The following is a 24,251-nucleotide window of genomic DNA, read 5'->3' as shown; positions in this document are numbered from 1 at the left end:
ATTATAATGCATCAAATATGGCGATTTTATGATAAGATCTTTAATTTTCTCAAAAGCATCTTGTTGTTTTTGTGTCCACTTAAACGGTACATCCTTTCTGAGAAGTGAATTCAAAGGTTCCGCAATTTCAGAAAAATTAGGTAAGAATCGTCTTACAAAGCTAGCTAATCCTAGAAAACTTTTCACATGTTTTTTCGTCTTCGGACGTTCATAATTACTAATGGAGTCAGTTATTTTCTTGGAAATTCGCAAGCCATCGTACGAAATATCGTGTCCCAAAACTGTTAATGAAAAATAAGCCAATTTCGTTTTTTCTGGTGCAAGTTTAAGACCACGTTCTCTAATTCGTTGAAATAACTTCTTGGTGAGGTTGATAACATCCTCAAAAGTATTCCCACCCCAGAAAAAATCATCAAGGTACCCGAAAATTTGTTCAGATTCTAATCCTTCCAATGTCATTTTCACTAATCTGTTTAAACCAGCGGAACTAGTGATAAGGCCTTGGGGAAGTGCTGTAAAACAAAAAGAACCAGCTCCTGGGATTGAAAAGGCAGTGACGTGTTGGTATTCTTCCGCGATTTTCACTTGAAAAAAACCACTGAGCAAGTCCGAGCAGCACAGGTAGCGACACTTACTAAGACGCGAAAGAATGTCTTCTATCGACGGTACAGGAAAACTGTCTGGTGCAATGTGTAAATTGATCGCTCTACAATCCAAACAAAATCTATAAGATCCAGACTTCTTTTTCACGAGAAGAATAGGCGAGTTATAACTCGAGATGCACCTCCTAATAACCTTTTGTTTAAGCAAAGTATCAATCTGTTTTTTAACTTCTTCTCTTACATGGAAGGGGATAGGAAACTGATTGGTGTGAACTGGGACGTTATCTAGCATTTTAATTTCATGTACGTAGCCCTTGGCCACTCCAAAATCATCCTCTGACCAAGAAAAACAATCCTTATACTCCTCTATAACAGAATAAAACATTTGCTTCTGATCGTCCGAAAGTTGAGGGTTAATGTCCACACGCTTGACATCAAAACCAGCAGGAAAGTTACCGTTGTCTTGTTTACTGGCTAAACCATTATTTTGAACACTATCTGTATCATTTGGATCATGTGCACCCGGCCTAATGTCAATGGCTTCACCTAAATGAAGATTTTTCTCTAAACACAACTTTTTGTTGGTTGGGTTGACTACTCTAATGACAGGATTAACAGGATCCACTCTAGATTCATTAACAAAAATTTCGGCTTTAGAACAGATTTTTTCATTGGGTTGCAAAACATTTTTAATTCCCACTAAATCATTAATTTTTCTAACAGGTACTGAAACACTGGAATTTGGTGGCAAAGTAACAGATTTCGCCGTTATGAGATACGCTTGCATAAGGTTCGCTGTTTGTTCAGAAATTGTGCCTATAGCATGACTTTCAGGTAAAGCGTGATCAGTAGGCTTCCCAAACCTAACTATGTGAACTACGTGAATATCCTGGTTAATAGTGACATGTTGAGGAAGTAACCAATCATTTCCCAACAAAACAGAAGATGCAAATTTGTCAACAACTCTAAAAGTATGCGTAAATGAATAGCCGTCAATTTTGAACTTCAGCACAGCTAACGTGTTAGTTTCAAGTCCTTTACCCGAGATGCCACGGATAATAGTACGTCTTTTAACGAGTCTAGTGTTCGGAGGAAGGAGCTCTCTAGTGCAAATTGAAATTTGACTCCCAGAGTCCAATAACGCTTTATACTCTTTATTTCCAATAGTAATTTTGATGCAAGGCAGAATCCTATCCCTAACAATAGGCGTAGTAATCGTGTGGGTCTTAAAAACAGGTCTTTCACTATTCCCTGAACTATTTCCACTATGTAAAACATTACAATTATTACTTCTCCTGACTTGCGCCATGTTGCACTCTAATGCTTTGGCCGGACAGTGTATTTTATTATTCGCGGGAGACGTACTATGATTCTGTTTGCACTTGTTCTGTTCGTTCTTAGCAATAACAGAAGTATTCGTCGCAGAGCCCATTCTATCATGCATATTATTATTATTCTTGGCACTCTTACATTCAGAGGAACAAAAAGAAAAAAAAGAGTTACATTTATGTTGATGATGCGGAATAGAATCTACTGACTGTAGATCACCGCATTCTTTCTCAGCGGATGAGATATGATAATGCAAACGTGCAAGCATTTCTTTTTTTCCCCGTTGTTCTTCGAGAGGAAATGAAATATGAGAATTATCGCGCAATGAAACATCAGCTATCTTAGCGATAAATTCCGGTGTACTAAACTGCAAGACTTGTTCTTTCGAATTAGATTTAATGAGCGTCTTGTAATTTACTATTAACTCAGCTGACTGTTCTTGTAATAAAAACTCACATAGCGCATCAACAGATGGAAACGATTTGTTGCATGTAAGCTTAAAATACTGAGGCAATAACCCTTCAATAAGGAAATTAATTTGTTGTTGAATAGGCATGGCTTTATCAAAACTAAGTATGAGATCTAGCTTCTCATAAATATATGTCATAATAGGTTCCCCTTCTTTTTGATCTCTGGAACGAATAGTATGTTCCGTCACCTTCTTAACTACAAAACCACCAAATAATGTGATCATTCGTCTCTTTATGTCTACATACGACAAGTTCACAAATTCGTCTGTCCTAGTTAAAGCTAGAAACCACGCTAAGGCTCCGTCCCTTAACAGATATGGAAGCAAATGACGCTTCTTTACTGCATTGAACTCATAAATGACGCAGTAAGATTCGAAATACTCAAAAAAACGAATGACGTCTTCCCCATACTTGCCGTGAAAAAATGTGGGGCGCACAATAGAATCTAGAGACGTAAGTCGAGTTTGTGCCATAATGCTAGTATTCACCATTTTCTCTAAATATCTCTAAATAATATAACTAAAAGCACACAAAACAAAATAACACAACAAATTGAGAGGGTGGAGGGAGGGTGGCAAAACAAATAGAATTTCATCAAATTCTAACGGTGGGCGGCAAACAAACTAATGCAAAATAAATCGAGGGTCGCAGATATGTGTGCATCCACACAAGTTAAAACCACATCTCCGCCATGTGCAGTCGCCCCTTGTCGGTCTGAGAGCTCAGATGATGAGTTAATGATTGACGTGTTTGGGGATGTCAGATCCGACAAGTTGCGCCCAGGATTTTGTAAATATAGAACTTAACAAAATGTGAGGTACGGGATCTAACCTGGGTTGCATTTAAATGAAATCCAACACGTACAAAAGAAACAGACTGTGATGTTAAAGGGGGTGAAAAGGGGCAAGAAGGGAGTAACTTTCGGGATAGGTTAATCTACTCGCACTTACTTGCAGGTCTGATCGTTGTCCTCTCCACGATTCCTCCAACGGGCCTACGTCCGTCCATCCCTCTGTTTGGCTGGCTGGTCGTTCAAGTAACCAAAGTTAAGAGTCGGGGAAACCCGGACTGAGTAACCAACTTCGCGAAGACCGCAACTTTAGACAAACTTATAACTTCTTCTTAAAAAGCAACACATCGTCGTTGAATCAAAGGTGTTCTCTAAGATAGAGCAAGGCTATCAATCGTCAATTTCAAATGTAGCTAGCGGTCTACCTTCTATCTCGTCCCTCGCTCCATGTCGACTGTCCCTTCCGATAGTCTCTCAATCCATTTTGTCTGGCGTTCCTTCCGGGTTCATATCCTCGGTTATTCACTTTGATTTGTGTCTCGATGGAAAAAGTGCATGCTCGTAGATTAACCAAGGTAAAGTGATGATAGGAATGCGGACGGGGAAGCAATCTGTTATTTTATTAACTGAAAAATTTACAACGTAAGAAATGAATGGCAGACAGCAAAGGCAAATGAACTTAGAAAAAACAAGTCGATAGGTGATTTAATTTGAAACGAATGATGATGCTTTTGACTGAGATGTTCTTTTAAAATAAAATGTCCCATTGTTCAAAATAAGAAACTTTTCCATATGTCCAAATACACATATCTTCACAATATGAATATTGAGAATTAACCTCTATATGCCAAATAGCTGCAAATAAATACACTACATAATTTATTTATTGCTATTAAACGATTTTCTTAATTTGTATTTAACACTCTCATATATAATACCGACGTACTGTAAACATCTATCTCAGACGTTATATTTTAACCATAATAATTACTATGTTCTGCAATGATTATGTTATATATATATACAACTTATGTATTTTAATATAATTATTTTATATAATTTTTCATGCATTGCGGAAAATATACTTTAAAAAACATTGATTCAGATGGGAATCGACTCAACCTTACGATTTGAAATCCAAAGGCTTACCGCTGAGCTAACATAAGCACTCTTCGGAAGATGCTTCTAGCGATGTATAGCAGTTCTCTAGATAATTATGACATTCATACTCACTGCAAACGCTGTTTTTGTTCCACTTTGACTTTTATTTTAGTACCCAGGCGAGACTTGTATGTCTTAACTTTCAGCATTCTTTTACATATGGAAAGATTCGTTTACGTATCTAAATGTTCCATTACGTATGGATAGCTAAATGACAAACAAGTATGTGCGGACATTAAAACAAAGTTTCGAAATATTTTATCATTACGAATTTCAATCAATGTTGCTTTTTTTATACAATTGATAACAAGTCTTATTGTATTTAAAAGATGAAAAACACATCTGCAAAATTTTTCCGATTGCAAAGGTTGTCTTAGAGGTTCGAACCTGGTTTACTTTTTTTCGAAGATACCCGAAGTTGGACATAGAAAATTTTTGCCTCGAAACAGCAATAAATAATGCACTCAACCTTTTTAAGACAAGGTGTACAATATTGTTTCTGCTAATGTCCCACCTAGACTAAATTACATTTTACGAAAGGCCTGGAATCTGTACCAATCTTCTTCATATAGGGGCAGATTGTTACTGGCTTGGGGCAGATTGGTACGAGCGAAGTGAAATATCACACAGTCATTTTGATAATAGAAATAATGTGATTTTTTTGTTTTATTTTTCCATGAAATATTTTGAGATATAATATTCTATTAAACTTCAACATACTCAACTATTTTAACAATAGATTTAAGGACCTACAGCAAAAAAGTGCAAAATAAAAACATGCTTCATAAAAAGGAATGTGAAGATTTGTAAGAATCTTTAGTAATTCGACAGATCTAGTTCAACCTGTTACAAAATAAATAAATCTATATATATAAAAGAGAACGCACAAATCCTTTGTTACCTCATCACGCTAATACGGCTGAACCAATTTATTTCATTTTTGGGGGGTTATTAGGATTTGGACCCTAGATGGTTTTTATCATATCACTTTAATTTTCAATTACCAGTGTCTTGAGATAATTGACCATTCAAGTGTCCATAACGTACAAATCCTTTGTTAGTTCATCATAGGTAAAAATAAACGTATTTATATGCAACCCGCATGACCGTGTAACTCGGCGGGTTAACATAAATTACAGGCGATATAATGTTAACATTTACTGCAATCTACTATGGTTTTTATCATATCACTTGAAAGCGAAAACTTCCGGGGTGACCGCAGCGAAGCGGGGCGGGTTAACATAAATGACAGGCGATATAATGTTAACATTTAATGCAATCTTCTATGGTTTTTATCATATCACTTGAAAGCGAAAAAGTAAAAATTATCTAAGTAACAAAGTTTATTGCGTTCCGGGGTGACCGCAGCGAAGCGGGGTGAACGCTGCTAGTAAATAAATAATAAAAAGTCCAATGCTTGCTTGTGTTCTCATCAAAATTTAAAAGTTCCGCAAGCTATTTACAAGGATAAAAACGTACTATAAATGAGGTTCTGTCTCTATAAGGAAAAATAGAAGTAAATAATCGAACGATTACCTACAGTTTATAAAATTTTGAAATATTTCATATCTCAACTACTAACTGGAAAAGATGTTATACTTTTGGTTCGAGCGTACCCCTTGTCTCCAAAGGAGGCGGACCTTTGTTATTATAAAGGTAACCAAGAAAGTTCTGTCGTTTTTTCACCCACAACTTTCGAACATCGACCTATCACCTAAGACGTACCTGGAAGATCAAAAATAGTTCCATCCTCATCAACGACTTTCTTCCAACGTTCTCGAAGGCCATGGATTCCATCGCGGTACAACAGGTGATAATCGGATGGTGCAAGTTCGGGGAGTATGGCGGATGCAGTAGTGTTTCCCATCCAAGGCGTAGAATGGTGTCCTTGTCATCTAGCCACGTGGGGCTTAGCGTTATCCTGTAACAGGAGGACCGCTTTGCGATTCAGATGTTCTGGCTCCAGAGTTTTAAGTTGATCTTGAACACGGCTCAACTGCTGACAGTACACAGCTGAATTAATGCTCTGACAATCTCGTAGCAATTCCCGGTGCACGATGCCACGAGCATTGCACCAAACACACAGGAGGACCTTCTTTTGGTGCAGTGCGGTTTCGGTTGTTTCGGAACCGGTTCGAGTGATGTTAACCAATGATGACGGCGCCGTGGAGCTTCGTACAGAACCCACTTCTCACCATATGGCAACAACCTGTCCAGAAATGACTCCTTCCTCAGACAAGACAGCAAAGAAACACAGGTATCTGCTCGCGTTGCCTTCTGGCCCGGATTCAATCATGTGGAACCCATCGACCCAACTTGTAGTGCTTCCCAAGTTGATGGAGGAGCTGCCGAACGGTTTCTTCACCCACACTTAATTGTAATGTCAGTTCCTTACATGTCTATTCACTGTTCGCCTTAATTGCTGCCTGAAGATCTTCATTTTGTACATATGTTGGTCTTCCGGCACATGGTGCGTCTTCCAATGTTTCGTCACCGTCTTTAAACTTGTTAAACCGCTGTTGCACTATCCGCGTAGTTACAACACCCTCACCAAAGGCCTGGCATATCTTCTTCCTTGCTACAGCGGCGTTTGACCCCAGTTTGAACTCGTACACTATACTCGCCCTTAGAGCTCTCTGTGGAGGTTCCATTTTCACTCTGTCATTACGCAAGTTCACTGTGTAACTGAACTGCCACAATCAGGTAGTATGTTGGTATATCCACACAACAACTAACCTTCGCCTTATCTCCATTCGCATTCAACTAACGGTGTGAGGGCCAATTGAACACAGACCTTCACAAAAAGCGACAGAACTTTCTTAGTTACCTTTATAATATTAAAGTTTCAAGAACTTCGCTTAATAACTTAAAAAAAATGGGTTACTGAAATTCGAATATGACGCTTGCTATACGCTTGCTTTTAGCGTCCATGTACAAATATATATTTGAGGTTGATTTTGTTAGACATGTGCCTATTAAAATCACTCGCATGTTATGACCTGGGGGAAATAATCTTCACATTTTCGCTATCATGACTCCTAAACAGTAGCGGATCTAGCCTGGGCCCGTGGAGCCTAGGTCCCCAGTTTTTGAGAGACGAAAATAATTTAAGCTATTATTTATATATTTTTGAAAGTGTATAGTGAACTCATGATATACCTATCATAGTCTGGGGTCTGGCTGCCCCCTCGCCCCCCCCAGTTTTTACTTTCTAGATCCGCCTCTGCTCCTAAATGGTTAAACAATTTTCGATTCAAAAGTTTTTTATATCGGCTATACCTATAGTTCCGGAAGGTGGGAAATATAATAATAGAAAAGTTTTCCATATTATTTTGGTTTATTTATTTTTACGCTTTGATTATGGAATCAAGCGATCACACAAGAGATATCCTATATTATTAGTAACTTTTCCTACTTGATGTTAATCACAATGAAAACTGTAATACATGGGAAATGCACAAAGAGTAGTCTACTCGTATAATTACAAATGGAAGGGGTAGATTGGTACAGAGCAGTGGGGGCACATTGGTCCGTACCAATCTACCCCACATGCATGTGTACTAATGTGCCCCAACCGAACTCCAGGATCATTAATTCCTATAACTGAAAAATTACTCCACGCAGGGCAATTGAGCATAAATGAAATTATTTGTAAAGAATTACACTTTCATGCAACATACATAAGTTTTCAAAAATCCAGTGCTTATTACAAATATAAGCTTACAAAGACATAAGTGAAAATTTACTTTTGCTCTAACAAGGTACATTCGCAAAGTGTCCCCTCGGGATTCATCTAAAATTGATTTAAATGCAAAGTTCTCCGCGGCCCAAAGTGTATTGTACTAATTTTAGCGGCCCATACGGGTAATTTGCATATTTATGGGCCTTCATATATCCGGAATTCATACACTACTAAAACGCTTGGTCACAGAATTGCTTTTAGTTTCTTTAGATGTAACTGAACATGAATGTGGGCATATGCAAAACAAATTGGATCAAGTACTGCTTCTCTGACACGTGTTATCCACACCAGCCGCCATCTTGGATCCGCCACATTGGATTCAACTTTCGTTTTTTCAGATGGGAATAGGTGCATGTGATACATCAAATTCATACAAAATTTTCTCGGAAATTCACTACACCAATGAATTTCCGAGAAAATTTTGTATGAATTTGATGTATCACATGCACCTATTCCAATTTAAAAAACTGAAAGTTGAATCCAATATGGTAGATCCAAGATGGCGGCCGGTGTACATAACACGTGTCAGAGGAGCAGTATGTGATCCAGTTTGTTTTGCATATGCCTACATTCATGTTCAGTTACATCTAAAGAAACTAAAAGCAATTTTGTGACCGAGCTTTATAGTAGTGTATGATTGAATTTCGGGTATATGGAGGCTCATAAATATGCAAATTACTCATATGGGCCGCTAAAATTAGTACAATATACATTGAGCCATGGAGAACTTTGCATTTAAATCAGTTTTATATGAATCCCGAGGGGACACTTCGCGAATGTACCTTGTAAGAAATCAAGTTTTTTTCTGCACAGAGAAAAGAACGCTGTGACCATCCGTCAACTGTGCCTCACGGTGTTCATTTGTCACCAATGTTGTCAACACCAAACTGTTGTCCATTTACTTTTTCACAGTGGAAAAATATCTACCTCGTACCTATGTGCCCCGTGTACCAATGCCCTCCCCCCTCTCGCCTGTTGTTTTGATTAGAAGTGTTCTTAATAGAGACCTTTTCTTAACGTATAGTTTGAATTTCGTTAAAAATCTACTGTGAATGTGAAAGCATACCATATTTACTTGGATTATTACGCATCCCTACTTTTGGACCAAATTATTGGAATTTTTAATTTTTCGTATGTTACACACGTGGCTTTTGGAAGGAATTCAGAAATTAGTATGTGAGCCTATATGTGGAAGTAAAATTCCCATCAGCCCTACCCGCTGCTCTAATGACTAGCACGCACGCCTTTGGTGCAAATGGTTCTGGGTCCAATTTCCGATAAGAAAACTGTGAATTAATTATGGTGGTTAGGCTTTCACGCAGGGTTCGCCCAAGTGGGCCCAGCCCGAAAAAACCCACCGGGTTTTTTCGGGTTGGACCCACCTGAAAAAACCCATCTTAAAACCCACCTGGGTTTTTGACTTTTTTGTTAGTGTATTATTGGTATAACTAAGGTGATCACATTGAAAGTTATTTTTATCAGATTTTAAACTTTCTTTGGGCAAATTATACTCTTTCATGTTAAGATAGACAACAATATTCAACATAAGAACTTTATAAAGCTCTAAATGCATTAAATGAATGAATGAATAAATAAATAAATAAATAAAAAACTCACCTTAGCTTGAGATAATTGTAGAACAAATTAATGTGCGGATTATGCTTATAGCCTATTTGAAGTAAAGTAAGCGATTGTATATTTTAGAAAATACTTTCCGTGAATAGTGTGTTTCCTGATTCGGCGCCGCCGAGGGACGTTATCCCTCATACGTTGACGGGTTTAAGGTCATAGGTGCCGGTACTAACAGTAAATATGTAAATACATTAGTAAAACTATTAATATTATTTCTTACCTTTGATGGTAACAAAAGTATTCAGTAAAATTTGGTTTTCCAACAACAGTTAAGTTCAGTCATTTGTTGCTAGCCTTCAAATAAGCATTCTGTAGAATCAACACTAGCAATAACGTAAAAATTCTTGTCAAAATTAAGAAGCTTAATGCTCGGAGCTCCGAAGACTACGTAACGCTTACTATTTCAAGTGCTGCATTCAAACTTCAGTATTAATGGAAGTTTCGATGTACAGTGAAGCAAGCTGCATTTTCAGGGAAAACCCGTCGTGAAAGAAGTGTTCGGGAAATTCCCGCAATTGAACGCAAAGGATCGAAAGTGAACTTCAACAATAAGACCATTTATTTTATGTTGAAAAATAAACAAAATAGACATAGAAAAATAGAATATTTAAGACATTTTGATGAATTATGTCTTTGTTTTAAATTAATATAGCTATTTGGTATTCATATTTGGCGAACGTTACTGAAGATCCTAGGATGACTCGATCTACATTTGTTAGTTTGTCTGCCTTTACAACACAGTGTTCAACTTTCGGTCTTTTAAATTTTCAGGATACAAACCAGAGCCACTCTAAATTTTCTGTTTAGATTTTGGCAGCATACTAACGTAAAATTACAAAATGGCGCGCTTTTTTTAAAAATAGCTGATATCCACTGGCGAAAATCCGGGGGGGGGGTGATGGGAACATATCCCCTACAATCTTGGAACTGTCCCCCTCAATAATCCGATTGGAAATGTGTCTTTTAGGAAGAAATGTGATGATTTATGTCCAACTGTCACAAAGGAAAGTGAGATGAAATTGATACCTCCCAGAATAAGCCTCAAATCTGACCGTCTCCCAGTGTTGAAGACAACTCTGATCCCCTACCCATGTTGTCCCGGAGTCCCACAAAGGGGACAAAATAGACGATATTATTATTGTTTTACAACTTTAAAGTCAGACTGGCAACATTGAAAACTGTTTACAGGGAATGATCATATTTGGATCATCCCTTGTAAACAGTTTTCAATTTTGCCAGTCTGATTTTAAAGTTGTAAAGCAATAATAATATCGTCGTATTTTATGTCCCCTGTGGAGGACGCCGGGACCGACATGGGTAATCCTCCTCAGCATTGTTTTTCGCCTTCGTAAATATTTTGTACATCGCATATATATATATATATATATATATATATATATATATATATATAGGGTGGTAGGTAACTCCACCGACAAACTTTGGGAGGCGATTCCTTATATGAAATGAAAGAAAAAAGTTGTAATAAACATGGGATGAAAAACGTCTCCTTTCAGAGTTATGAGTCGCCGAAAATTCGAAAATTCACGTTTCGAAACGCTCTGTCTTAGAAACTACACGACCGATTCCAAGCAGTTTAAGGAATTACAAAGGAACTAGTATGCGCTCTATCTAAATATCCATGTTCTACCGTGGTCCGTTATCGGCAAAACGAGCTGTAAAAAGGAAGTTGAGGTATAGGGATAATCCTTTAAGTACTAATGGCGCGTTCGTTTCGCCGATAACGGAGGATACTAGTTCCTGTGTAATTCCTTAAACCGCTTGGGATAGGTCCTATAGTTTCTAAGGCAGAGCTTTCGAAACATGATTTTTCGAATTTTCGGCGGTTCATAACTTTGAAAGGAGACGTTTCTCGACCTATGTTTATCAGAACTTTTATCTTTCGTTTCATATAAGGAATCATCTCCCAAAGTTTATCGGTGGAGTTACCTACCACCATGTATATATACCGTCTTACCCGTCCCCCTAATGTTGAAGACAAATTTCCGCCGCTGCTGATATCCACGCTACAAAGCGCAACTTTAGGTCTTTCAAGTTGAAATTTTCAAAGTAGAAGCACGAGAGACTAAATTAGCTGTACATATTTTGGCGGCCTAAAGTTTCAAGATGGCGGCCATTTTTTAAAATAGCGGGTATCCATGCTACAAGGTGCAATTTTCGGACTTTTAAAGTTGATATTTTGAGGGTAGAAGCACAAGACATTCTAAATTTGCTGTATAGATTTTTTCGGAAATCCAATATAAAATTTCAAAATGGCGGCAATTTTTTCAAAACAGCAGTGAATAGAAAGTTGTTGCAAGTTCTGACAATGACACACATGAAATGTAAATAATATTTTAACATTTTTACCCCAAAGAGATTGAAATATTTCGAAAAAACCCAATTAAACCCGAAAAAAACCAATAAAACCCGAAAATACCCGAAAAAACCCACATGGGCCCAGGTGGGTTGGGTTTTTTCAAAAATACCCGGGTTTTTTCAAACCCTGCTTTCACGTAAACTATAAATCCACGTTTCATAAACTTTTCATGCTGAAAAGGGACACTAAACTTCAAGGAACTAACGAAATTCCCGAAGGTCACAAATACCAGAAGATATTGCTCCGCAGAAGTATATATAGAAACGGAGTTTAACGTCCCATGATTATGCACCGAGGCTAAGGGCGACTGTAATAATGAGATGGATGAGAATTGTGGAATGAAGAAAATGGGACGAGACGGGAGGATCGTGAGAAAACCCACGCACATTGTGCTTGTCCACCACAAAGTCCGTTGGACGCGAGCTGGGATCTAACCATGGATCTTACGCACCGGAGAAGAGGGCCACTGAGCCCCCGCGGCCCACTTGACGTAATATAGACAAATATGGATATATTAAAAAAAATCGAAGCATATATTACAACTACAAGTTTTACGCCGGAATTTTTGCCAGAAAGTAAATAATGTACGCAAGTAAATATGGTAATTATTTACATGCAATAATGTTTCGATATTATTTATTTATTTTAATTTCTCTTCCAGGTCTTAACAGAACTTCATTCGATAATAAAACCGTTAGTTTTGAAGAGCATATTAAGTACGAGCACAATATGTGGCATTATTTATATTTTATAGTTCTTACCAAAGTTAAGGATCCAACAGAGTTCACGGGACCAGAAAGTTACGTTTATGCAATGGTAAAGGTATGTTCGTTTAGACATCTTAAATATGATATAAACATAAATAAACAAAAAAGAGGATGCTTGCATATTTAAAGGGTGTACAGAATATAAAAGAAACTACTTTTCTCTTTGTATTTATTTTATAAATCTCAAGAATAATAACATAGTAATCCGTGGAATTTCCTTTTCCCTCCTTCTCTTAACCCTTTCAGCAGATACCCTCACAATTCTGAATGCTACTTTCATTTGTCAAAAAATGCCAATCAAAGGATTTTAGTACACAAATTAGCTACAAGCACATTTGTGTGTTTGAATGATAAGTTGTCAGGTACTGAATTGCCATCTGTTGAGTATATTGGAAATCATAACGTTTATAAGTAGTGTGTTCTGCATTCACAATTGTGAGAGTATCTGCTAAAAGGGTTAATGGATTTTCCCTTAAACATACGTTAACTCCTTTTTTGAAGACAAATTTCAAATTTTATTGTCTTATTACGATTACTTAGGTTTATATTCATCATTTTTGTTGTCATGTTTATGTAGTGCTGTCAAGCACTTACGACATATGTTTATCATATCACTGTTATATCGTATGAGAAATATTGATTCATATAATATGCCACCCTTGCTTTACTCTTCTTCAGGGTGTATTTTAAGTAATGTAGTTACTTATAAAATATTCTATAAAGTGTTTTGCAATAGAACTAAAAGATGACTATTTTTTTTACATTAATGTGTTTAGAATTATCACATGTGGTAAACTATAATGCAATAGTTTTGTAACAAGTACAAATATTAAAGAAAGGAAATTTTGCAAGCTATTTTAATCAATTAATGGCAGTAATATGGACAGTCCAAAATTATCTCTTTATTCACGAGAAATTATTTGGTCGTGAATGAGAAGTGGAGTGCATGAAAAATAAGGAAACAAATATCATGACTTTTTATTGTAATATACAATATCACAGTTCCATAAAAATTTACATTAATGTAGTATTTTTTTAAAAATATAGTAACCACATGTCAAAAAAAAAAAAAAAAAAAAAAGGAGTGGTTAAATTTGTGTTTGGTACTATTCCTCTGACATGTTGTTCACTCACTCCGAAGTAATTAACTTTTTCTCGCCTTTGGTGTGGGAGACTCAGATGCTTGAGAGCTCAAGTGGTTCAAAACCATTGGTGCTGAAAATAACTCAAAGCCCTAAAGCAACCAACCAGTTTTCCTGTGACATAAACCTTTTCCTTTTGCCATTACTTTGTCATAATATTACTATTTATTTCTTAAATCTTGCTTGTTTTGTGTTACTATAATGAAATAATGCAAACTGATGTTAGTAGATTTTATAGATTAATTTATCGGCAAATTACTTTTATAAGAACATAGTAAAGGTATTATTCTAAATAAATGTTTTACTACAGTGTTAGTATTTATACATGTGTTAAATATTTTGTTTGATTTATCATCAAGTAATCATAGAATGTTGAATTATCCTCATTAGAGTTAAGACAATTACTGTTCTGTTGTGGTTGACAACTGTTAATGTGTGAAACACCATGATCCTTCTATTCCAGCCGTAACCACGTTATAGAATTTTCGATGTTTATTTTGAATCTAAACACTACCTACTTTTAACTCGTTCTCTATTTTGCTCGTATAATTGGAATTTGACATCATTTGTTTTAATATCGAAATAATATGATACGTATACCTAAAAGGGTACGGACATGGGCTTCTCTAGGAACATGTGCTGTCTTTGAAATATTTTGAAGCTTAGCTTGAAGCTATGAACGCATATTTAAGCAAATACTTTTCTTAATAAACAGTACCTTAATATAACAGTAATGTTTGCTAGACCTATAACTTAAATTTTTAATTAGCATATCTTTACGTCAGCTTCACAACACTCATTCCATGTGATATTTTATTGCCATTGTTTTATATCGACTGTGATGTTCTTAAAGAAGGGTATTAAACACACACACAAACAACTCTTACAGTGATTTTTCATTTCTACGATGTTACTAACAGGGAGGCGCGGTGGCTCAGTGGTTGAGCGTTCATCTCCGGTGCTTGGGGTCCCTGGTTCGATCCCAACTCGCGTCGTGTGGACTTTGTGGTGGACAAATACCGTGTTCGTGGGTTTTCTCGGGGTTCTCCCACTTTCTTCATTCCACCATTTCATTTATTTCTCATCTGCACAGTCCCCTTTAGCCTAACCGGCATAAACGTGGGACGTAAAACTGAAAGATTTCATTTCATGTTACTAACAATCTTAATTATTTTAGATCGTTCCTAGTAATATATACATTATTGCTTGTCACGTGTCATTGCCTGTGTTACGAGTTATAAGCACTTATAATGAAACAGAGAGAGAGAGAGAGAGACCATTTAGAAACTAAACTCATATAAGTGTTGTAACTCAGTGTGCTTTATTATATATTAATTTCTATAGTAAAAAAATCAACATTATGTGGTACAGAATATACTGGCTTGGTTGCTTGTTTATTTTTAAAATGAAATCTGTAAAACGTTTCTTAACATTACTAGATCCGAGAGCCAGAACAAAACTTAACACAATACTTAGAGCTAGTTAGTGGTTTAGTGTACGTGAAGTTATTTACAAATTGAACTGATGATGTTAACCCAGAATTGCAATCCTTACAAATCTTCTTTGTTCTGGCAAACAAGGATGTGAATCACGACTGCTCAAACATTGTTAATACTTCCAATTTATTCACAAATTAAGCTGGCTATTCTATCTTAGTATCAACCTGGAATCGCCTTCCTTACGAAAGCACTTTATTCAATAAGTTCGGTGTCAGTTGTTTGTTCTACGTTTGTGAGAGTGCTGCCAGCATGTTCAGTGTTTATATGTTTCTTACAAACTAATTTAGGGATTCTGATATGATGTCTAGGGATAATCGGCAATTGTACATGTTGTTCTGTAAAAGATGTGTTTCAAGTGTTAGTGCTGGAAATATTTTGTTGCTATAAAAGACCACATCAGTTTATTCGTAAATTAAAGTGGAATTCTGACATGATGTAAAGCAGAATTGCCATCGTAACTCACGTATTTCCATACATACATACAAAGAAAATAGTGACTCCCGATTGCGGAGGGAATTATTCTTAATCGAATCTACCTAATCTTTATTAAAATTACACTACATTTACCTAAAGTTTAATGTGAGATTATCGTTTAACACTTTAGTTCCATGTATTTTCCTCTAATTCTTGTTCTAAATAGTAATTATTGAAAACTATCTTGGAAATTTATCTGTTTTAACTCCAAATTTGATGGTCCTGTAATCAAGAACTAAAAGTTTGTACAGAAAAATATTTCACATGGCTACTAAGCAAGGCAATGTCAACCGCAGTCTCAAATTTGATCAGTCGGATAAGTTCTGTAAATAGCTTATGATATACTGTGATCAGCCAAAACATTACAACCACTTGCTACTTTTTAAATGAAGTTGGGGTGACGTAAATCATGCATGAGGTACGGCAAAACTGCTTGCCAGACAGTGACAAGGATTTCACGCGATCAGTCAGTGTGATTCTTGTGTGTAGAAGTGAGAAGACCGGCGATATATCAGAGTTTATTGGGACAGATTGTGATATCTAGACAGATGGGCACGAGCATCTCGGAAACAGCGCACCATATCGAGTGTTGGTGAGCTGCCGTGGTTAGTCTTTTCCCTAGGTAGGAAAAGGACAGTAAAACCAGCACCAAACGACAAGGCACAGGGCGGCCATACCTTATTGAACATATCGGATGTTGTAGACTGTTGATGTTGGTATAACAGGATAGAGCGTAAATTATGGCTCAATTAACAGCAGACAAAGCAAGAATGTATCTGAGCACACAATTCACCGTACATTGTTAAGATATGGTTCATAGCTACTGTCGTCCCACGCGGCAATGTTAACCGCACGGAATCATCAATTACAACTGGAAAGAGAATAAAATCTTTCAGTTTTACGTTCCACGATTAGCCCGTGTAGAGTAAGGGAAACTGATGATGAGAATGAATGAAATAGTGGAATAAGAAAGTGGGAGGAAAGGAACCGAAGAAACTGACAAACATGGTGTTTGTCTAGCACAAAGCCCACTTGGTGCGAGCTGGAGTCGAACCACGACCCCATGCACCAGAGGTTAATGCACTACCACTGAGCCACCGTGACCCGTGATTACAATTGGAATGGGCAAGCACCCATCGTCGACCGCCGAGCAATGGTACAACTTGCATGGTCCTACGAATCACGATACTGACTTCATCGCATCGATGGTCGTGTCAGAATCAATCATCTTCGAGAAGAACAGTTGTTCGAGACGTGCATAGTAGGAAAACGACAGGCCTGTTATCGCTTCACTATGGTTTGAAGAACCTTGACGTAGTCGTCCATGGGCTCAGTAGTTCATGTATAGAGGACATCATGTCACGTGACCGAGGATTCATGTCGGGGATGTTTCCAGCTGGGAATGGGATCTTTCAGTATGATAACGCTCTTTGTCACAAGGCTAACGCTGTGCTACAGTGGTTCAAGGAACACGATGGTGAACTTCAGATGCTGCAATGCCTCCAAACTCACCCAATCTTAACCCAGTTGAACACCTTTGGGATGTCATTGAACGTCGTATCCGAGCTTTTCGACTCCCTCCGCGGATTTACAAGAATGAAGTAATTTGTGTGTGCAGATGTTGTGCGCCATGCCCCTAGCCACCTAGAAGGCCTCATTGATTCCATGCCAAAGCGTGTTCCTGCTGTCCTTCGAGCCATAGGTGGGCACACCAGATATTACGCAAGTGGTCATGATGTTTTGGCAAATCATTGCCTGCTGTCCTTATATATATATATATCAAAGGACGGACGACAAATATTTATCGTTAGTGCTATTTTTAGTATTGAATAGTGGTGCAAAGACTTTCCACATACCTCAAGTAATTCACGTGTTAACTTGTAGCTGTGGCATGAAGTAGTCAGAATCCTTTCAATAGTGTCTTGTCCTGATTTGTTTTTATTAATCATAGTTCTGTTGCAAGCACGTTGTTAGTGCTTTTGCGTACGTTTAAGTTCTTCACCAATCAAAGTGGCGATTCCAGTACGGCATCAAACCAAAATCGCCACCCATAGAAAAAACGTTTTTCTTCCTCTTGTACCGATAAACAATGGTATCAATCGTTACCATTCTTTCAAAATTGCTTTGTAATATAAATGCAGTATGTACATTAACCGGTAATGCTACGTGAGTGCTGTAAGCATTTTGTTAATGGTTCCTTGTACGCTAGACTATTGTATGAATGTGTGACGATTCTCCATAATATCAAGCTAGAATTACCAGTTACATTCATTCTGACTAACAAGCATGTCGGTCTAATATATTCAAGAGAATTATTAGTACTATGAAAAAGAATTGAAGCCCAGTTGCACAATTTTCTTTATCGATGGGTATTAATAATTTTTATACTTGTATTCAAGTAGTTGTCTAATATTCCATAGCCTATTAAATGGATTTCAATGCATGTAATAGATCTAGTATTATATGAACATGTATCTTGTCTACAAAGAATAGTAAATGCCCTTCGTTTTGTATGAATCAGTATCATATAGATAAACAGGTTAATAACAGCCATGATTTTGAGATTACAAAATAATGGTTCTCAGTGTATCTATTTATGATTTTGGTCCCACGTCATCCTGGAATGACTATATCAATTTGTTAATAATTTAACTTACCGAGCACTAATGTTCAGGCATCGTTGTTTACTAGTATATAGTGATTTTGTATAGATGTAGTTCTGGTTTGACTTCAAGCAAAATCCCTGTTTAATTTGTCAATAGCTCAGCGTAAATGAAAGCACCAACGATTCAGGTTCTCAGTTTTTAGAACAAAGTGTTTATGAAAGGATAGCAATTCTGGCTTCATATCATTGCAGGGTTGTAAACTGTAAATACTTTACGTACGTGAAAATACCCACAAAATTACTTGCAGCACTAATGACTTGATACCCTCTTTAGTCCGGACGGCTATGCTTGTTTGATGACTTGAAAGTTTCCGTAGTTTAAAACTCATTGAGTTTCGTTTTTGCGGTTACTTTTTTTTTAAATTATTTATTCTGTTAATTTAGCATTTTACGAAAGAAATCTCAATAACTGATAAAGTAGTATGTTACTAATAATGACGGAGAAAAACCGAGATCTTTCTGTTTGCCATGAACTCTGCATTTGAGAGTTGATAGTGGTTTCAGTTTTGAATCTTAGTAATCATGTGCTTTCGTTTTAGTTACGGCTCATATTATTTCATTATCATCAAATATTTTCAATGTTCTTAAGTTTTATCGTATTATTTTTTTCTCTTTGAACAGGATCGTAACCTTGAATGGTTTCCTAGATTGAGAGCAAAATCTTTGTCTGCTGATGAAAGCGAAGGGGAACAAATAGAATTTCGCACACTGCAAGCTCAGTTAGAAGCAACCCAAACATTAGTTGCAAGTTTGTCACAGCAGCTAACTGAACTGAGAGATCAGGTAGGTTTACTCTACCCATGTGAAACATATAGAAGCTATGGTTGATGCTCTTTTGTGAAGTTTGAAGTCCTTCAAAAAGGAATGACATGTGCAATGGTCCTTTAAGTTACATTCTAATGCTGCAAATATATTCAGTAAGTTTTTTTTTTTTAAACTGTCCATTGCAAAACAATTCGTGTTCAGCCTTAAAATATGGTTAAGTTCATCTGTTTGAGGTAACTTTTGGCACGTACGATAATTACTATTTAAGAGTCTTCATAAATTGTAAACTGTATTAGAGAATTGCATTATGTGAAGGAGGTAATAACATTTAGTAATTTTTGTAAGAGAAAAATATGTATGGAGAAGACGACCCATTAAGCCGTGACATTTATATTATTAGGGTTTTCTATATAATAAGGATACCTAAAGTTAGATCCTGCTAATCATCAAACAAGGGATGATCAGAAAGTGTCAGTCTGTTTGCTGGCAGGAAACCTGTCTTAAATTTAAGTACTGATTTGTTCGTGTAAAACATAGATTGGCGAACAATACTAAGTGTTCAAGAAAACTAATTGACCAAACAACTCTTTTTGAGTACTTTACATAAAGATTCATTTTAGAGTTACGTAAAAAATATGGACTAAGTTCATGACTCATTTAATTCTTTACGTAGTCAGTTACCTGCATTTATACAGTATTTATGTGCAACTATGTACACGAGAGTCATTTCATAAGCTTTTGGATTTTATTTCTATAATACTGAGTAGCGTCACAAAAGTTAAGAGAATATGTTGCTGTTGCTCCTTCTGTTCTATGTAGTCTCAAATATTGTCCACATAGTTCTACCATCAGTATGATAGGATAATCGTTCTTGCTTTGGTGCTATAAAGATTCAGTTAAAGTTACACTGTTTATCTGCTGGGTAACTGTCAAAGTTCTGTCAAAGAAAGCCATGTTTTTGCTTTGCAACACTGCAAATGTTTCTTAGAAAAATCATGGCTCTTCTCTTCATTAGTAAGTGTACAGAATAATGTGTTATAAACAACTCATTCTCTTGTGTTCTTTAGCTGTAGAAATATCCAAATCTGAAGCAATAGTTATGAAGGAAAGAATTCGTGATCGCTCCAGGAGGGTTTTCACATGCTACACGTACCGTATTTTGTCTTTGGTTAGAGGTCTACTGTGTAAAGCATTTTTCTTATATTCTTAAATATTTTAATGTTATTAACCTGCTGGCGAGGAGTTTTTCTAGAGGTAAATCTATGTAAGTCCTTTTCAAGTATTAGATGAAGTGGTCAGAACTCGAATACTTCTGATCAGTGGCATATGCAAGTTACAGTTTTAATTTATACTTACAACTTTCTCGACTTGTCGTTGAGTAGCAAATGTCACACATACCTAGTACAACAACACTGATATTCCTTAGGTCACATGCAGAAAACTACTTTCTGCGAGATTAGAATCTGTATGATGGTACAAAGTTTCTGAAACAGCCTTTTTAGAAAAATAATCCAGTTTTCTGTACATTCTTATGTAACATATTAACACTTTTTTTCTTTCCCACAGATGACTGAACAGAGAAAACACAAACAGAGAATTGGACTTCTGAATTCAACTTCTGCCATCTTACATAATTTGCCCAATCAGTAGTGTGGAATATGTGCGGAAACCTCCTATGGTTCTATTATGGTACAAATTTGTGTATGAGGAATAGTGATGTGTCTATTACATGTTGAATTTTGTAGTAGTATTATTTCTGTTACTTCATATCGAGTAGAAAATATTTTTTTATTCATATATTACTAATGTATATGTGTTATATTTACATCGTTTATCACTGTCCTTTGTTAATTCTATAAAAGAGTTTTCATATTTCATGTTTTCCGTGCTTGTTAATATTATTTTCTCCCCAAATTATTGTGTATATTAGCCATTAGGTAAATTGGAATTATATATGTATTTTAGAACAGATTTTTCTAATTGTTTATAATAGGTCTCTAAAAGAGCATTCTTTGAATAGTGATTCGTAAATCATCATAGACTGTTAGTCCCATGTTGCCGCGAATATTAATGTTATTTCAATTCGTATATTTTCTTCAACCTGTTTGTGTAAATAAAATTCCTTGCAAAGTATGTTGATAGATGATGACATTCTGTTTAAAAACTTAAATATTTAATTTATTAATGATGATTATTTGTTTAAAGAGGTTCGATGTTCAATTTATTGATAACATTTGAGTCGTTTCAGAATAAACTTTATAATGGGATGTGCTCGTATATGTTCGACAATATTCCAATGTACATATATAGCTTCAAATTTTTACCACGTTTACACGAGGCCTTTCCTAGCAGAACTATTATCAAACTAAAATTGGTGTAGTTTGCTAACAGTTGTTTGTAATTTTTAATTGCATATATTTCATTTCGCGGATAAGATTAGTTTATTATTAAGTTTACCAGTGATTTATTAAAATTGAAGTAACAGTTTGTTACAATAGTCAGAAAATTCAAAATCCACGAATTATTAAAAACTATCGCATAATAATAGATTACTTCAACCAGTTAGTTTAAAGCATTCAGTGATGGTGTAGAGACAGATAAAATTCTTGACAGTGGTAATTTTGATACTCATTGTCACTTCTTCCAAACGGTGGGTCCATATCTGTACATATTTTGTTGGCAGTGGAATTCCAATTGCAGATATTGCTCTTTTTTTTTATGTATGTGTGAGTAGTATGTACAAAAGTTTAAACTGAGTGAAACTTGGGTAACTTTAAGATTTTTTTTTTAAAGTAATGTTATTTGTACATAGCAATGTTTTGCGGTTGAACTTGCCTTTAGCTCTTTATTTGTTTCTTATTCTTCTGCTGATGGGTATTATACTGATAGCTGCATGCATGATAACTTTCATTAGACTCCTTGTTTATATCTTCTAATCTTTTTTTATCTATGAATAGACTACGAATATCGATGCTCTACATTTATGGTACTTATTTTGTTAGTGTATATTCTTGTGTCAAATACTGTTAGGTATAATATGTTAAGTAATGTTCGAAACTAAGATCCTAAAATTGAACATTAAGAGAGAAATGCCTACCGTAGCACTTCACAAGATAAACTACACTAAACAGAATAATGAAACTGAAGTTGTGGTACATTGATTAGACAGTGTCTGTAGAATTTAAAGAAAGATAAACTTAGACTAAATATAACAATGGAGGAAGTTACTTCATGATTGCAGACGGTAAATACTTTTCCCAACTTTCTCTATTTTCTTAGGAAAACATTTACCAAAAGGATTACTTCTCAGTTGTAACAATGATAAGTTCGTTTTCTGCACTATCATATAACATGTTCGTGTAATATGGTTTTCTTGTAAAACAGTATTTTTTTTCTGAAGATTTACACTGGGTAATATTATTAGTGAATATGAATATTCTTGTTCTATGTGGTAAATAAACAATACACAAATACTTGATTGAGTTTCTTCATAGAATAATTGTGTTGCTTTACAGTGTTCACTATTTCGAAATAGCATTATTAGGGTTCTATTTTTTTTTAGTTATAAGAACTTGACATCGTACAAAGAAGTAAAAACCCAATTACGACTCACACAGTACATTATAAAATGCTACTACTTATGTTTAAGAATAGTATTGCAATGATCTGTGATTGAAATAGTTTCCGACTGTTGTTAAAATAAAGACTAAACCCAGTTGTCTTGAAAACTAATCACCCACCAATAAATGTTGTTGTTAGTGATATGGGGAATTAATCTTTAAAAGAAAATCAATATGTCGTTATAAAGAAAGTACTTTTGCTTTGAATGTGTTACAACTTCCATAATTATGTTATAACCTTTTAAATGCTGGTTATCTAATACAAAGAATTTACCAGATATACCAGCTTAACAAAATCACGCAAAAGAAGTTTCGAAAACACGTAGAACACTATCGAAGTAATCTCACTTAAAATAATGTAAAGTCTAAGAAATTTCCATTTATTACACGATGTTTTCTTTTTATCTGTAACGTAATTGTTATATGGTTTCTGCGTCACTGAAAAATTGTATCAACTCGACAATTTTAGAATTACACGAACTTGTATTAAAAACAAAATGTATGTTCTGTGATAACCGACATTTCTTGGGTCCGTACTGCACGAGAGAATTGTTATGTTTGTATGTATCTTAATGTTTAATATTTCTTATGGTGTGTGGGTGTGGCCTGTAATTGCAATCGTAATTCATTGTAATACATATAGGTGTCACTCAGTTGCTCAGAAATGTCATCCTAGTGCGAAAAATTAAAACTTAAAAGAACATGGAGACGAAGAGAAGTTCGTACCTTCGTGCTGGATGCTCTTTTTGATATTATTCTTGTTCTTTTACAAAATGTGAGTTTCGGTCTGACATTTATAAAAATGAATGTTTCTTCGATTACTTCTTTTGTACGTCCTTTTTTTCAGTGAGTTATTATTATTCAGACAAAAAGTAATAATTCAGCTCATCAATCATGTCATCAAGTTTTTGAACAACCTGTTGCTGTCACTGTTTATTTACATGTAAAGAATAAATAAAGATATATTTGTTATTGTATTCCTATGTTTCTCCATTAATATTCATTGGCTAATTATATACACTCATGCTCATAAATAAAAGATAATTCAGGAAAGTGGAGAAAACAAACGAAACATGTTGTTCAAAGAAAACAACATATCCAAATGCACACTGTATTGCAAAAATGAGACAAAGAGAATCACACATGGTGAACATCTGCAGGGGCAAGCAAAAGAAAGTTCTGGAATACTCTGGATCAGGTTATCGAGCAGCTGTTT

General features: G+C 35.7%; 1 protein-coding gene across 14 annotated transcripts in view; it reads left to right on the top strand.

Annotated features, from left to right (window-relative positions):
* Itpr (Inositol 1,4,5,-trisphosphate receptor) overlaps window positions 1-24,012 on the top strand; it is a 281,735-nt gene extending 257,723 nt beyond the window's left edge. For all 14 annotated transcript variants that reach the window (XM_081762388.1, XM_081762394.1, XM_081762393.1 and 11 more), the window contains 3 exons: window positions 12,765-12,925; window positions 19,272-19,433; window positions 20,982-24,012. In XM_081762388.1, the coding sequence (XP_081618514.1) occupies window positions 12,765-12,925; window positions 19,272-19,433; window positions 20,982-21,065 (407 nt within the window). In that variant the 3' untranslated portion in view covers window positions 21,066-24,012. The remainder of the gene's footprint in view (window positions 1-12,764; window positions 12,926-19,271; window positions 19,434-20,981) is intronic.
* The last annotated feature ends 239 nt before the right edge of the window (window positions 24,013-24,251 follow it).

The sequence above is a fragment of the Thermobia domestica genome, chromosome 6, assembly GCF_964235325.1.
Source record: "Thermobia domestica chromosome 6, izTheDome1.hap1.1, whole genome shotgun sequence".
Classification (NCBI taxonomy): domain Eukaryota; kingdom Metazoa; phylum Arthropoda; class Insecta; order Zygentoma; family Lepismatidae; genus Thermobia; species Thermobia domestica.
Note: the sequence above shows the minus strand (reverse complement) of the source record. Positions and strands in the feature narration are given on the sequence as shown.